Genomic DNA, 12,835 nt, shown 5'->3' with positions numbered 1-12,835 from the left:
TGTCGCGGCTCGAAGTTGACCTTTTGTCGGGAGCACGAGGAAGTTGTTTCCGTGCCTGAAAGTTGGGTGCAAGCAGCACCAACAATTTGACAGTGACATGGCTCCTTCGTCATCTTCTTGTCTCTTTCAACTCTTGTCTTCTCTTCTCCACATTACACGCACGCCGACATGGCAAAGCGCAAGCGCTCATCGTCGCCCACCGGTGAGCGTGATGCGGCCGCATCAGGCAACGGTAGCAGCCCCGCGGCAGCCCCGACGCGAAAGACAAAAAAGTCGCGCAACAACAGCGGCAGCGGCAGCGGTAGCTCGTCCTCGACCCCTTCAGCGACACCATCGAGCTCGTCAGACAGCGGGCTCAAGCTCGACTTCAACCTCGTCGGCAGCAACAAGACATACTCGCGTAAACTAGGTAAGCTGGGACTTGGGCAACCCCCCGTCCCGTTGGGGTCGGCACCCCGCTCACGCCGCAGAATCCAAGAAGCCCCTCGAGTCACTCATCCCCAAGATTGCAAAGGAGCTCGGCGTGTCTGTCCTCGGTCTCCGCCTGGTACACGTGCGCGCCGGCGGTGTCGAGCAGGAGATCTGGGACGGTGAGATACAGCAGCGGCAAAACACAAAGCTGACGGCACAGACTTCGACCTGCAGGCCGTCAAGGCTCGTGCGCACGCGACAAAATCCAAGAGCGAGACGGTGCGTGTCTACTCGGCATTGTTAGGCAGCCAGCCCGCATCCCCAGCCGCGGGCATCCCAGCGACATCCAGCAACGACAAGGGCAAGGCGCGCGACACTGCCCCGCCAACGCCCGCCCGCGCCGTCGCGACTCCAAAGTCGGCCTTACGCACCCCCGGCAACAGCGACACACCGCGCTCCCAGAAGCGCGTCATCATCAACCTCCCCTCTGATTCTCCCCCTTCAACGCCTACACCCCCATCACGCCCCGCACCTCAGGCCACAAGTCTGGCATCGGCGCCGCTCGCCAACGGACAGCCTGCGGACAAGCCGGCCAAGCGAAACCGAGGCAGGAAGAGGAAAAGCTCCACAGGCCTTCCCCCCTCGACCCCCGCCTCGCCCGCAAGCACCAGCACGTCCCCCACAGCACTCTCTGCACCTCCAACGGTTGCCAAGTACAAGCCTGCGCGCCCCAGCCCCCTGAGCCAGGCGGCACACGCAGAGCCTGACGACGACGACGATCAGCGCGTGACGAAGAAGGCCAAGGCGCTCGACTCGCCAAAGGCCTCGCCCGTGTCCAAGGCAGCGGCGAAGGCGGCGACCCCCGCCGCTACCAAGGCGACCACCGCTTCCCCCGCCATCGCGACAACAGCTAAAGCTACCCCATCCGCTGCAGCCAGCCCCGCCAAGGCCGCTCCCAAGCCCGCCGCCGAGCGCAAGAAGGGTCGCAAGTCTGACTTGCCCCCAGTCGTCGGCACCGTCCCAGTGGTAGAAGATGTGCCGACCGTTGTTGGAACTGTCGCGCCAGAAACCGGCCCCGCGGTAGCGACCCCGTCGAGTACTCCGGCGGGATCGACTTCGGCCCCGGCTCCGAAGGACGCGGAATCGAGCACAATTGCGACCAAGAAGCCCCGCGGACGTCGCCCATCGACACATCCTGTCGCTCCAGATGCTGACGCGCCTGCCTCGTCCGCAGTTTCGGTCACGGCTCCAGCAGTACCCACGCTGTCCGCCCCCGCGGCGCCTACCAATGTCGCACCGGTTCTCCCCTCCGCCAGCCAGGCAGCGCCCGTCAAGACCCCGGCCACGGCGAGCATCGCCTTCCCCACCTACATGACACAGGCGCTACCTGGAGAAAAGACATCGGACACCATCATGCGCCTCATGCGTGAGAAGCGGGCAGCGGCACAAGCAGCCATTGTCATTGAGGCCGCGAAACCCGCGACAGCGCCAGCTCCATCGCCGGTCCTGTCAACGACTGCGTCCGAGCCTGCGCCGTCGACGACCTCGTCCGAGCCTGCTCCAGCTCCGCCAACCCCGAAGCCCCGGAAAACTCGCGCAATAAAGGTAAAGGCACCCGCGCCCGCCGCCGCCTCCGCTCCTCCTCCCGCCGACACTCCTGCCTCCATTTCTCCTGCCACCCTCGCCACTTCCACCGTCCCCCCTCCCATGGCGAACGGAACGACTGAGCGCGTGGAAGCACCGGCTACACCAAAGCATCAGGCTGTCAGCTCTCTGGCAACGTCTTACGCGTCGCCAGCAGCGCCTCCCGCGTCCCCCGGGTCTAGAGAGGGGGCTGTGGAGGCAGTCATTGATGTGCCTGTCGACGACGAAGAGGCTGAGATCAACTCGGCAACACCTCCAGCGACAGGGTCTGCTGCTGCGAACATCGATGAGGACCCTGTTGACACCGCCGATGCCCAGCCAGATGTTGTGGAGGGTGCGGATGAAGAGCACACCCCCGAGCCCCCGACTCCAAAGCGCATCAACCTCCCGCTGAGCGATGACGAGCCCGAGGGGTACTCGCACAACATCCCCTGCGCGCTTTGTGGAAAGGCGGCCAACCACATTCATCGTGACTGTCCTGCTGTGGCCAGCGGTGTCGGCACTCTCCGTGCGCGGCTGGAGGACCGTCGCAAGGAGCTTGCCCAGATGAAGCAAAAGGCAAAAGCCAAGCCTAGACGCCCCAGCGCCTACGTTACCGCCGCTGATATTGAGGCCGAGTACGAGGAGAGCTCCGACTCGGTGTGCGACACGATCAAGCAATGGATCTCTCGCCTCACCTCGGTCGCTGCCAAGGTCAACACCGGGACTCCTAGAGCCACCGCCAGCCCCAAGAAGCCCGCTTCGGCTCCCAACACAGTGCTGTCCAGAGCGAAGAAGAGCTTACCCACCTCGGCACCGTCCACTCCATTGTCTCGCGAGGCTGTTGCGCGGGCATCTGCCGACAGCGACTCGTCGTCGTCGTCCAGCACTCCGGCAACTGGTGCCAAGGCCAATGGCGTCAACACTCCGGACACTCCGTTCTACCCTCAGGCCATCCACTTAAAGGCATTAGCTCGCCCCCGCCGGCCCGGCTCCATGTCTGGCCTCAGTGTGTCCGATGCCGTCATCGAGACTGGAGACTCGGCGTCCGAATCATCGTCCTCCGAGTCCGAGTCGACGTCGTCGTACGAGTCTTCCGAGTCGAGCTCCGAGTCGGACTCCAACGACAGCGACGACTCGTCGAGCGAGGCCGGGGACATTGACCCAGCCGATCTGATGCGCCAGATCATGACCCAGCCCCTCAGCAAGCGCCAGAAGCGCCAGGCCCGTGCCTCTGCGGCGTCCATGCACCCCGTGGAGGCCGGCGAGGCGGTGTCGGACAATGAGCTCTCTGACGACGAGACGCAAAGCCGCCCCGCGACGCAGAGGCGCGGCTCTGACAGCTCGATCGGCGACCTCGAGGACGCGGACCCCGCTGGGCCGGCTGAGCCGGATTCGGACACGGAGAGCGAGGCTGAGAAGGCCAGGCGCGAGGCTATCCTAAGTGAGGTTGTTGCCGAGACGACCATGACAGTGGAGGAGCCTGACTCAAGTGCGTCTAGCTCCAGGGAGTCGAGCGCGGAGGCAGTGACCCAGAGCAACGATGTTGGAGTTGAGGAGCTTGGCGGAGACGAGGCGATGGACGTCGACGAGCCTGAACTGCCCGCACTCTCTCGCCCACGGTCATTCCAGAAGCTTGCCGAGAGTGTTGGTGACAGCCTGGTACAGGACGACCTTCCGGGTGACATTGCTTTACGCGAGGCCATTGTGGATGAGGACGACGGCGAGGACGTGCCCCCTCCTCGCAACTCGGATGCAGCTGAGCCCAGCTCCGAGTTTGTCGCTACCCAAGTTGTGGTTCCAGAGCACGAGTCATCGCCCGAGCCGACACCACCTCCTGTGCCGCAGCCGAAGCGTCGTGGGCGCCTGCCCAAGAAGAAGCCAGAGGATGCCGAGCCGGTCCCTCCCCCACCCAAGGCAACTTCCCCACTCAAGGCAACTTCCCCACCCAAGGCAACTTCCCCACTCAAGGCAACTTCCCCACCCAAGGCAACTTCCCCGGTGCGCAGGAGCACAAGAAGCGCCCTGTCCGCTAGCCAGCCAACGCCACGCGTCACAAGAGCTGCGTCAAAGGAGCCGGCTGCGAGCCAACCAACGGCGCGTGCAACAAGGGCGTCGTCGCGTGAGGTCAGCGCGTCACAGCCGACGACCCGCACTACCCGTGCTAGTTCGCGTGAGGTCTCCGCGTCCCAGCTGATGACTCGCTCGACCTCGGCGAGCTCGCGCCAGCCAAGCCAATTACCCACGCGTGTCACCAGAGCGTCATCTAGGGACCCGGCACCGAGCACTCAGCCACCGCGCGGCGTCCCCTCGTCGCCAGTCTACAGCCAAACCACCTCGCATGCGCGCTCCACTCGTCGCCGTGCCTCGGGGTCTGGTGAGCCTACCCTGTCGTCGCCCGTGTTGCCTTCAAGACTGGACACCAACGCCGTCATACCCGAGGAGCCCGAGCTCGACTATGAGGCGTCTCAGATCAGCGGTGCGAGGTTCCAGTCGCGCACGGAGAATGACGAGGAGAGCGCAAGCATTCCTCCGTCCTCGATGCCCCAAGGAGCACAGCAGCCGAACGGCACGCCGTCGTCGTCGTCGCTTGCTGCGTCGTCCCAGGACCACCCACCGGCTGTCCCCGAGACACAGTCGTCGCCTCTTCGCCGCCGCACCCGGCTCTCAAACTCGCAGAACGAAGCCCCGCTGTTCATGACGCAGCCGTCGCAGGTGCCCGAGACACAGGCGTACAACCCTTTACCACCACCGCTCTTCCCGGAGACGCAGGCACCCGAGTCGATGCCCGCCGAGCCGTCGTCGAACGGCAAGCCGGCCGACGGTGAGGACGAGGACGGGCTGAGTGCATTATCCTCGGACGACGAGACCAGCAAGAGTCTGTACCCTCCTCTGCCGGTACTCAACTTCTCTCGCCGGTCGCAGCCCGTGCCGCCGCCGTCGAGCTCGATTCCCACACTTGGCAGCTTACCCAAGGACCTGCTGAGGCAGGGGCGCGCTGTGGGCGCCGGCATGTGGACGGCTCTGACCAAGGGCTCGAGCGCCGGCAACGGCATCACATCGTCCCAGCCTGTCGGTGACGGAGGCAACAGCAGCGAGTCGGGCTCGGACACGGACTCTGACGAGGAGAATGTCAACGAGGCGGTCAAGGCGCGGTATGCTGGCTCGCGTCGCAAGTCTGACCGGCCACGCACGAGTGGCATCATGAAGGGGTGGTAGAGGAGTGATTTTTCTCTGAGTTCTCCGTGCATAGTTAGTATCCTTATACCAGTTGATCATAGCATTGTTTGCATTGTCGTTGTTGCATCGAGCGGAAGGGCGGGAAGAGGGAGGGAGAGTGGGCGGCTCCAGCAACCCACGACCGCCACACTGCCACCTACACACAATCCACATCCACATCCACATACACACACACACACGCACACGCAAAAGGAGACCGACCCTACTCCCCGAACCCGTCGCCTGACCCCTCAGGACCGGATTCTATGCGGCTCGAACCGCGCACCTGTGCTCGAAGACGAGCAGGCTTCCACACCCGCCAAGCTGGCGGGTGATGTTGGGAGGGTGGGGGCTGCACTGTATACCTCGCGCCGTCGCGTGCCGCACGCAGCTTCCCGCACGACGCCACACACAGTCCATCGCCAACGCCACACTAATGCATACAAGTCTATGCCCTCCACTATGCCTTTTTCCTCCTCTTGCCAGCGCCGCCGGCCGTCTCCTCCTGGTGCTTGCGCTTGATAGCCTCGGTGCGCAGCCTCTCCCTCCTCTCAGCGCGAATCTTCTCGTTTCGCCTGTCCTCCGAGTTCTCCACCTCCTTGCGGTGCTCGGCCCTCCGCTCCTCCTGCTTATCCTTGCGGCGCTGGACCTTGTCCTTGCGCAGGCTCTGGATCTGCTGGAGCAGCGCGACGGCCTTCTTCTCCTCGTCGCCGAGCACGACGGCGCGCGACTGCATGTACGTGGGCTTGGTTTGCGCCTTGAGGATCTTGGGCTTGGAAGCGTACGGCAGGTCCGCCTGCAGCTTGCGCGGGATCTTGAGCGGGTTGAAGCGGCGCGTGCTGCGCTCAATCTTGCCGTACGCCGAGTTGGGGTCCAGCGGCGTGTCGACACCCTCGTCGCGGCGGATCTGGCCCGTGAGGCGCATACCCTGCCAGCCCTTCTTGTCGGCGAGTAGCAGCGACGTCACGGGGTTGTACAGCTTCTTAGGCTCGATGGAGTACCACGCGCGGAGGAAGACGATATCCGACATGAGAATCTTGTCCTCGAATGTGGCACGGTAGCAGCCCTCGGGCTTGGCAAGCGCGCGCTTCACCTGACCACGAATGCCGGACACGGTGCGGATGTTGGCACCCTCAAACTTGGCCACCTCGAGCGCCGAGTTGAACATATCCTTGATGAAAGCTGTGTTCTTGAAGATCTTGTACGGCGTACCCGTGAGCTTGAGCTTCTTGACAATCTTGGTCGAGCGGTCAATGTCGAGCACGACGCCGGTCGCACTGATACGGAAACCCGGGGCGTCGCTGGCGAGCGAGTTGAACGCGCAGAAACCAGTGTTGGGCGCCGATACGGGTCCGTAGAACGTTGCGTGACAGTGCATGTGCTCGGGAGTGTACTTGAGCAGGCGGTTTCGGATCGAGTGGTCGTCGAGGTGGTAGATTGGCAGCGACTGGAACCGGCGCCAGCCCAGCGAGAAGATGAGCGGGTTGTTGGTCTTGAGCGTCTTGGTGAACCAACGGTGGCGCTTGATACGGACCGTGACGTAGCCGAAGCGCTCCTCGGCAGCAAGAAGACCACCGACAATGATCGGGAAGTGGGGGTCAAAGTGCTCAATGAGCTCGCAGGGCACGTTCTCAATCTCGAGGCGGACGTACATGCCCGAGCGGTAGCCCTCGATTTGGGCACGGGCGTCAATGTCCATGCCCTCAAACTCGGCTTCGTTGAGCTGTCGCTGGCGCGCCATTTCCGCCTTTTGCGTGTCGTAAAAGTCCATGCCGGCGCCCTCTTCGTCGTCCGAGCCACCGTCGTACTGCTCGTCAAACTTGGCCGCGAGTGCCTTCTTCTTGCGCGCCATGGCCTCCTCGCGGGCAGCGGCCACGTCGTCGGCACCGGCAGGCTTGACACCGACGTACGGGACCGCGTCGTCTCCGTCGCCGTCCTCGCCCTCGAGGTCCTCAAAGTCGTCGCCGGCCTCCTCGTATGGCAGGCCGTCCTCACCCTCCTCGCCCATGCGGGCAGAGATGAAGAGGCCCTGCAGCGAGTCGAGGAGCTCCTCGTTGGCCCACTTGGCTTCCAGCTCGCGGGGGTCAAAGTCGACCTTGACCTGGTCACCGTCGTCGCCAGCGTTGTTGCCACCGCTCACGCGCACCAAACCGTCGTGCGCGATCGCCATGGCCGATGACTCGGCGTCCGCAGATGAAGGACGCGTCTTGCCAGCGGCAATCTCGTCGGGTGACAGCTCGTCGCCGTAGATCAAGCCCATGAGGTTACGCCGGCGCTGCATGCGCTCGGTGAAGCCCTGCGCGGCACGCTCGCTCATGTTGACCTTCCAGCGGGGCACGTCCTCGTCGTCGTCGTCCTCCTCCTCCTCGTCAAACTCGGCCTCAGGCTCGTCGCCGTCGTACTCGTCGTCAGAGAGGTTGACTCGTCCACCGTCCTGCTCGAAGCCAGTAGCCAGTTCGAGGTCGTCGTTGTCCGAGTCGGATCCAGCGTAGTCGACGTCGCCGCCCTCGTCGTCGTCGACCTCCTCGAAGCGGCCGCCATCGCGCTCATCATCCTCGTCGTACTCGTCGTCAAAGTCGTCCTCGTCCTCATCAGCGCCCAGGATCGGGCCACCCGAACGCGGCTCGGCACGCCTCCTCTCCCGCTTGCCCTGGTCGGCGCTGAGCGGGGCCGATGACGAGTTGAACAGGCGGATCTCCGACTTGGCGATACCCTCGGCCAGGGTCTCGTTCGCGTCCTGCAGGTCCATGACCATCTGCTCACCCTCGCCCTTGGGCTGGTCGCCGTCCTTGGAGAACGAGCCGAGGACGTTGACGTACACGGCGTCCTTGTCGTACATGACGCCGCCGACGTCGCTCATGGGCGCGTGGATGAGCTTGGCCTTCTCGCCCATACGGCGGCGGCGCTCGCTCTCGAGCGTCGGCAGCGGGCACGGGTCGCCGAGCCGCTCGACCTCCTTGACCTCGAGGTCGCCTGCACCGGGGATATGGATCTTGGCGTTGCGTGCCGGGAGGTTGGGACCGCGGAGATAGCCGTACAGCGTGATCGTGCGGTCGATCTTGGGGTTCGCGCGCACGGCCTCGCGCGGCGTCAGGTCCTGGATTCGGTCCGCGAGGAGGTACGGGTGCTGGTTGCGGAAGACGAGGGGGCGGAACTTGACGACCGACATGAAGCGCGCGAGGAGGTTGATCTCGGCGTCGGGGTAGCGTCCGTTCATGACTCCCGAGAGCGAGAAGAGCTTGGCGCCGTCGTAGATTTCAGTCCAGAAACGCTGCTTGATCCGCTTCTTGGTGTCCTTGAGCGTCTGCTGCTTCTTGATCAGGTCGAGGTGGGTCAACAGGCCGATGACCTTGGGGAAACCATGCGCCTGGAGGACGTTGAGGAACTCGAACGTCTCCATCTCGAAGCCAAACGAGCCGTCAATCATCAACAGAACAAGGTCGACGACCTTGCCGAGGTCGATCATCGAGTTGAGGTCGTTGCCGCACTCGACGAACGTGATGCGGCGCGTCTTGCCCGAGACGACGGTGATTGGGCCCTGCGGGTCGGCGAGGTTGTTCTTGGTGTAACGGCGGACGAGCGAGCGGAGCAGGGTGGTCTTGCCGACGCCAGGCGGGCCGACAATGCCGACAATGAACGGCGGCGGGGGCATGGCACCCTCGTCCATCCCCTTGCCCTTCTCGCCCGTCACCTTGCGCTCCTCGGGGTTACGGTTGACAAGCGGCACATGGAGGCGCTTCTGGTCCTTCTCGGCGGTGCGCCGCGCTGCCAGGTTGGCCGACCGCCATGACTGCGATGTGAAGGCCTGGGGTCAGCTGGTCATCGGGGCTGTCGCTCACCTTGGGGTTGTAGCCCTTGACGGCTGAGCGGTCGACGCCCTTTGCCTTGTCCTTCTTCTCGAGCTTGGAGCCCGCTGAAGGCTTTTGGTGAGCCTTGTGCGGCTTCTCCATCGTGCTTGTAGTGTGATGGATGATACAGTCGTCGCGACTTCGCAACTTCAAAATCTCGACCAGAAGTGGAGGTGACCAGGTAAGTGGCAAAATTTTGAAACGTCATTTTTCCTTATCACTCGCGGGTCACCTACACTCTAAAGTCACCAGCACATTGCAGCCTATGCTATGCATATGCACATGCATGCAGCTCAACACCCCGACAGGCTTAACGATTCCCAGAAGAATGCATATGAAAAATGAGCCATCGTGCTATTTAAAACTAGTATTCGTTTGCGGCGTAATAAGATGGAGAGGTAAACGTTACTTTGCCACGTCAAGGCCGAGAGCGTTGCCATTCGTCTTCTTGGAACGCAGGCGCAGGCCACCCTCACCCTCGCCGTCCTCGAGGTCGGCGCCAGCGAGGCTTAGAGGGTTCTGGGCCAGAGGAGATGAAGGGGTCGTGGGCTGGAGGCGAGCCTGGGTGAGGTCGCTGTAGGAGCGGCCAGCACGTTTGCGGGGCGAGGCAGGTCCGCCGTTGCGGCGCTTGGTCTCGACGACAGCGAGAATGTCATCGTAGTCGACATCGGGGTCCTCCTCCTCAACGTCCGAGTCGTGGGGACTGCCGGGAGCGGTAGGAGGCTCGGAGCGGCCACCGGGCGACTGCTCCCAGGACTCGATGGCCGAACCCCTGCGGTTCCAGCCAAAGATGCGCTCGTCGAGCCAGAGAATGGGGTGCGACAGGACCGAAGACTCGACATTCTTGGACTTTTGGGTCGTGGCGTTGGGTAGCATGCGGGTCTTGTCAAAGTTTTCGTAGAGCTTGGGGCCGAACTCGGCGACCTTCTCGGAAATGTCGTTGATGAGCTCCTCGCGCATCTCCTTGAGCTTGCGGACCTCGCGCTGGTTTCCGGGCCAGAGCGAGAGAAACAGAGGGCGGAGCGACTTGAAGACGTCCATGCCAGCCTCACCAAACTTGAGAGCGGCGTAGCCGAGCGAAGGGAGGAGACAGAACATGACAACGGGGAGCCACTGGCGCCAGGTGGGGAAGAGGTCGTACTTGTAGGCGACTACGGTAGCGGTGATGGTGTAGACGAGGTAGAGGGCGGGGACGACGGCGAGCGAGACGAGGACCTTCCAGGTGGCGAGAACGTCACGGCCCTGGATCTTGACGCTCGAGGCGGCGAGGGCCTCCTTGGCCTTCTTGTGAGAGATGACCTTGGCGAGAATGAAGACGGGGGCGTGGAGAATGACACCGGGGAGGGAGAGGAGACCCCACCAGAGAAGGAGACCGGTGCGGTAGAGGAGAAGGAGAAGGGACTGGATAGAGCGGTTAGACGCGCGCTCGACCTGGTGGTCGGCGATGCCCATGTCACGAAGGAGACGGTTGTACTTGAGGACGCGCTCGCGGAGCTCGATGATTCCAGGCTCGTGCTGGTAGTGGAGGTAGCCCTCCATGAAGTACTTGCTGAGCTGGACAGTCTGGCCGAGGGAGAGGTGCTGGCCGGGGACGCGGTAGAGGCGGCGGGCGGCCTGGATAACCTGGGGGCGGCGTCAGTGTCAGATTCTTTACTCTGAGTATCGCCAACCGACTACGCCGCCGCGGGTATCGACCCAGCCATCACCATGGCCAGATGTTCATGGTCGTAGCACTAAACACGGCTACGCCACTCACCTGGAGAGTCTCAAAGTCGGGGGCACGGAGGGTGACGGCGCGGAGACCGTCGTGGGCCTGCTCGAGGAGCTTGCCGCATGCCTCGCGCTTCTTGGCGCCGCCCTGCTTGTACATGGCGACGAGCTCGGCGTCAACAGTAATAGGGGTGCCAAACTCGACGACGGCCCTTGAGCGGAACTTGTGGGCGTTGAAGTACGAGAGACCGACGGGGACAATCTTGACGTCGAGGCCGGGGTGCGTGGCCATGGCGCCGAGGGCCATGATGGAGAAGCCAGCCTTGAGGGGGAGGAAGTCGGTGCGGTCGTGCGAGCCGCCCTCGGGGAAGATGCCGATGCAGCCGCCCTTGTTGAGCGCCTGGAAGACGGCGCCAAAGGTCTTGTCCTGGTCAATGTGGGGGAGGATCTTGTAGCCGACGCCCTCGCCCTGGCCCTCGCGGACGCGGTTCGTGGCCTTGATGTTGCTGTTGCCGTCCTTGGAGGGGACGGTGAACTCGCCCTTGATGCGGATCTCCGTGTCCGAGATGACCTCCTCGATGGCGCAGGTGGCGTAGCCAAGGTTCTTGGGGAGGACGATCTGCGATCTGGGCTTGACCTGGGTCGTGAACTTTGTGTCCTTGCCGAGGAGAACGTGGGGCGAGTCGTCGGACAGGCGGACAGTGCCGGCGCCAGTCTTGGCATAGTCGGCAGCGCGAGAGACGGGGACTGGGTGTGTGTGTGAGCGAGTGACTGGGGCGGGGCTGGGCTGGGCCTCATGGCGTCATGCGGCATGCTCTTCCCACTCACTACTGTTGAAGAGGCGGGCAATGAAGCCAATGAAGGCGCGCTCCATGCTCTACGTCATGTCAGCGGCCTGCTTCTGGACACACACGAGGCGGGCAAACTACTCACCTTGGCCGCGGTCAACATGGACACGCGGCGGCCCGACTCCTTTCTAACCTCTGTGAAGAGGAGGAGGGGGTCGAGGAACTGGTTGGCATGAGGAGCGGCGATGAAGATGACGGGGCCCGTCTTGGGGATGTTCCAAGCGCCTCGTGGCCTGTGGTGTGGTGTGAGCGGGTGGTGGGTCGGTCGGTCGGCGCGTGGCGGCTGCCGGCGTCGTGCCAAGACTTTAACCTACCTGATCTCGCGGAAGAAGATGTTGAGCACGACGAGGCGCCAGAAGACGATGAGAAAGTCGTCTGTGGTGGGGGGTGAGTCACTGCGCGGGTAATGTTGCCGGCGAGGGAGTGACATGCACTTACAAACGAAGCCTGCGTACATTGTCGAGATGGGTGGATGGGGTGTACGGCCCAGAGGGAGAGGAGAGAGGTGGTTAAACGAGTGTGGAAGAGTTGGTTATTGCTGCAAGTTTGATGTTGTGGGGACGGATGGATGGTGGTGGGGGAAAGTTGAAGACGACGATGACGGCGGCGTCGGCGGCGAGTTGAATGTCGTCGCAAAGTCCGTGTTGCGCAGAAGAGGAGCGTGCGCGCTGACGGCCCGAGTGAGACGAAGAGCAAGAGAGAGAGAGATGCGGAAGAGACGAGGATGTCAAGGGCGGCGGCTCGAGTTGCTGCCGGTTAATGGATCCGACGAAGGGAAAAAGGGACGGCAGGATGCAGAGTGGGGGTGCCGCCGGGACAAAGGACATGGACTGGCGGCAAAGCAGGCAACGACAAGCAGCCTCGGCAACGGCCCTCTAGCAACATGCATGCATCGGCGCCGCTAGCTGCCCTCGACGGCGACGGACACGGCGACACCACCTCGACCCATGCATCGGCTCGGCGCCGTGGGAACGGCGTGGCTTAGAGCAAAGCTGCTGCATGGCTCGATATCTTCCGGCTATATTGTACGCCCACCCCCCAATGGCGAGCGAGTTGCGTGCCGCGCCGCGACGCCGCCGCTGTGCAGCTCTTGCCGCTGCATGCTCCGATTACCCCGCGCCGTCGCCCCGCAGCGCGCTGCCGTCACCGCGGCTCGGCGCCACGCGGCGTCCGTGC

At 63.4% G+C, this 12,835-nt stretch overlaps 3 protein-coding genes across 3 annotated transcripts; 1 reads left to right on the top strand and 2 right to left on the bottom strand.

Moving 5' to 3' along the window:
* Positions 1-125: 125 nt before the first annotated feature.
* LOC62_06G008775 (uncharacterized protein) lies at positions 126-5,253 on the top strand (the record flags this gene model as incomplete). The annotated part of the gene is made up of 3 exons (XM_062775315.1): positions 126-409; positions 471-590; positions 632-5,253. The coding sequence occupies exons 1-3, from the start codon at positions 169-171 to the stop codon at positions 5,251-5,253; spliced, it is 4,983 nt and encodes a 1,660-aa protein (XP_062631299.1). The 5' UTR covers positions 126-168.
* Positions 5,254-5,675: 422 nt separating this feature from the next.
* On the bottom strand, positions 5,676-9,221 carry bms1 (Ribosome biogenesis protein bms1). Its single transcript, XM_062775314.1, has 2 exons — positions 9,093-9,221; positions 5,676-9,058 (listed from the first exon to the last, which is right to left on the bottom strand). The coding sequence occupies exons 1-2, from the start codon at positions 9,201-9,203 to the stop codon at positions 5,714-5,716; spliced, it is 3,456 nt and encodes a 1,151-aa protein (XP_062631298.1). The 5' UTR covers positions 9,204-9,221; the 3' UTR covers positions 5,676-5,713.
* Positions 9,222-9,398: 177 nt separating this feature from the next.
* Positions 9,399-12,482, bottom strand: SPBC1718.04 (putative acyltransferase). The gene is made up of 6 exons (XM_062775313.1): positions 12,098-12,482; positions 11,974-12,034; positions 11,745-11,892; positions 11,640-11,688; positions 10,858-11,558; positions 9,399-10,724 (listed from the first exon to the last, which is right to left on the bottom strand). The coding sequence occupies exons 1-6, from the start codon at positions 12,114-12,116 to the stop codon at positions 9,507-9,509; spliced, it is 2,196 nt and encodes a 731-aa protein (XP_062631297.1). The 5' UTR covers positions 12,117-12,482; the 3' UTR covers positions 9,399-9,506.
* Positions 12,483-12,835: the final 353 nt, after the last annotated feature.

The sequence above is a fragment of the Vanrija pseudolonga genome, chromosome 6, assembly GCF_020906515.1.
Source record: "Vanrija pseudolonga chromosome 6, complete sequence".
NCBI classification, from domain to species: domain Eukaryota; kingdom Fungi; phylum Basidiomycota; class Tremellomycetes; order Trichosporonales; family Trichosporonaceae; genus Vanrija; species Vanrija pseudolonga.
Note: the sequence above shows the minus strand (reverse complement) of the source record. Positions and strands in the feature narration are given on the sequence as shown.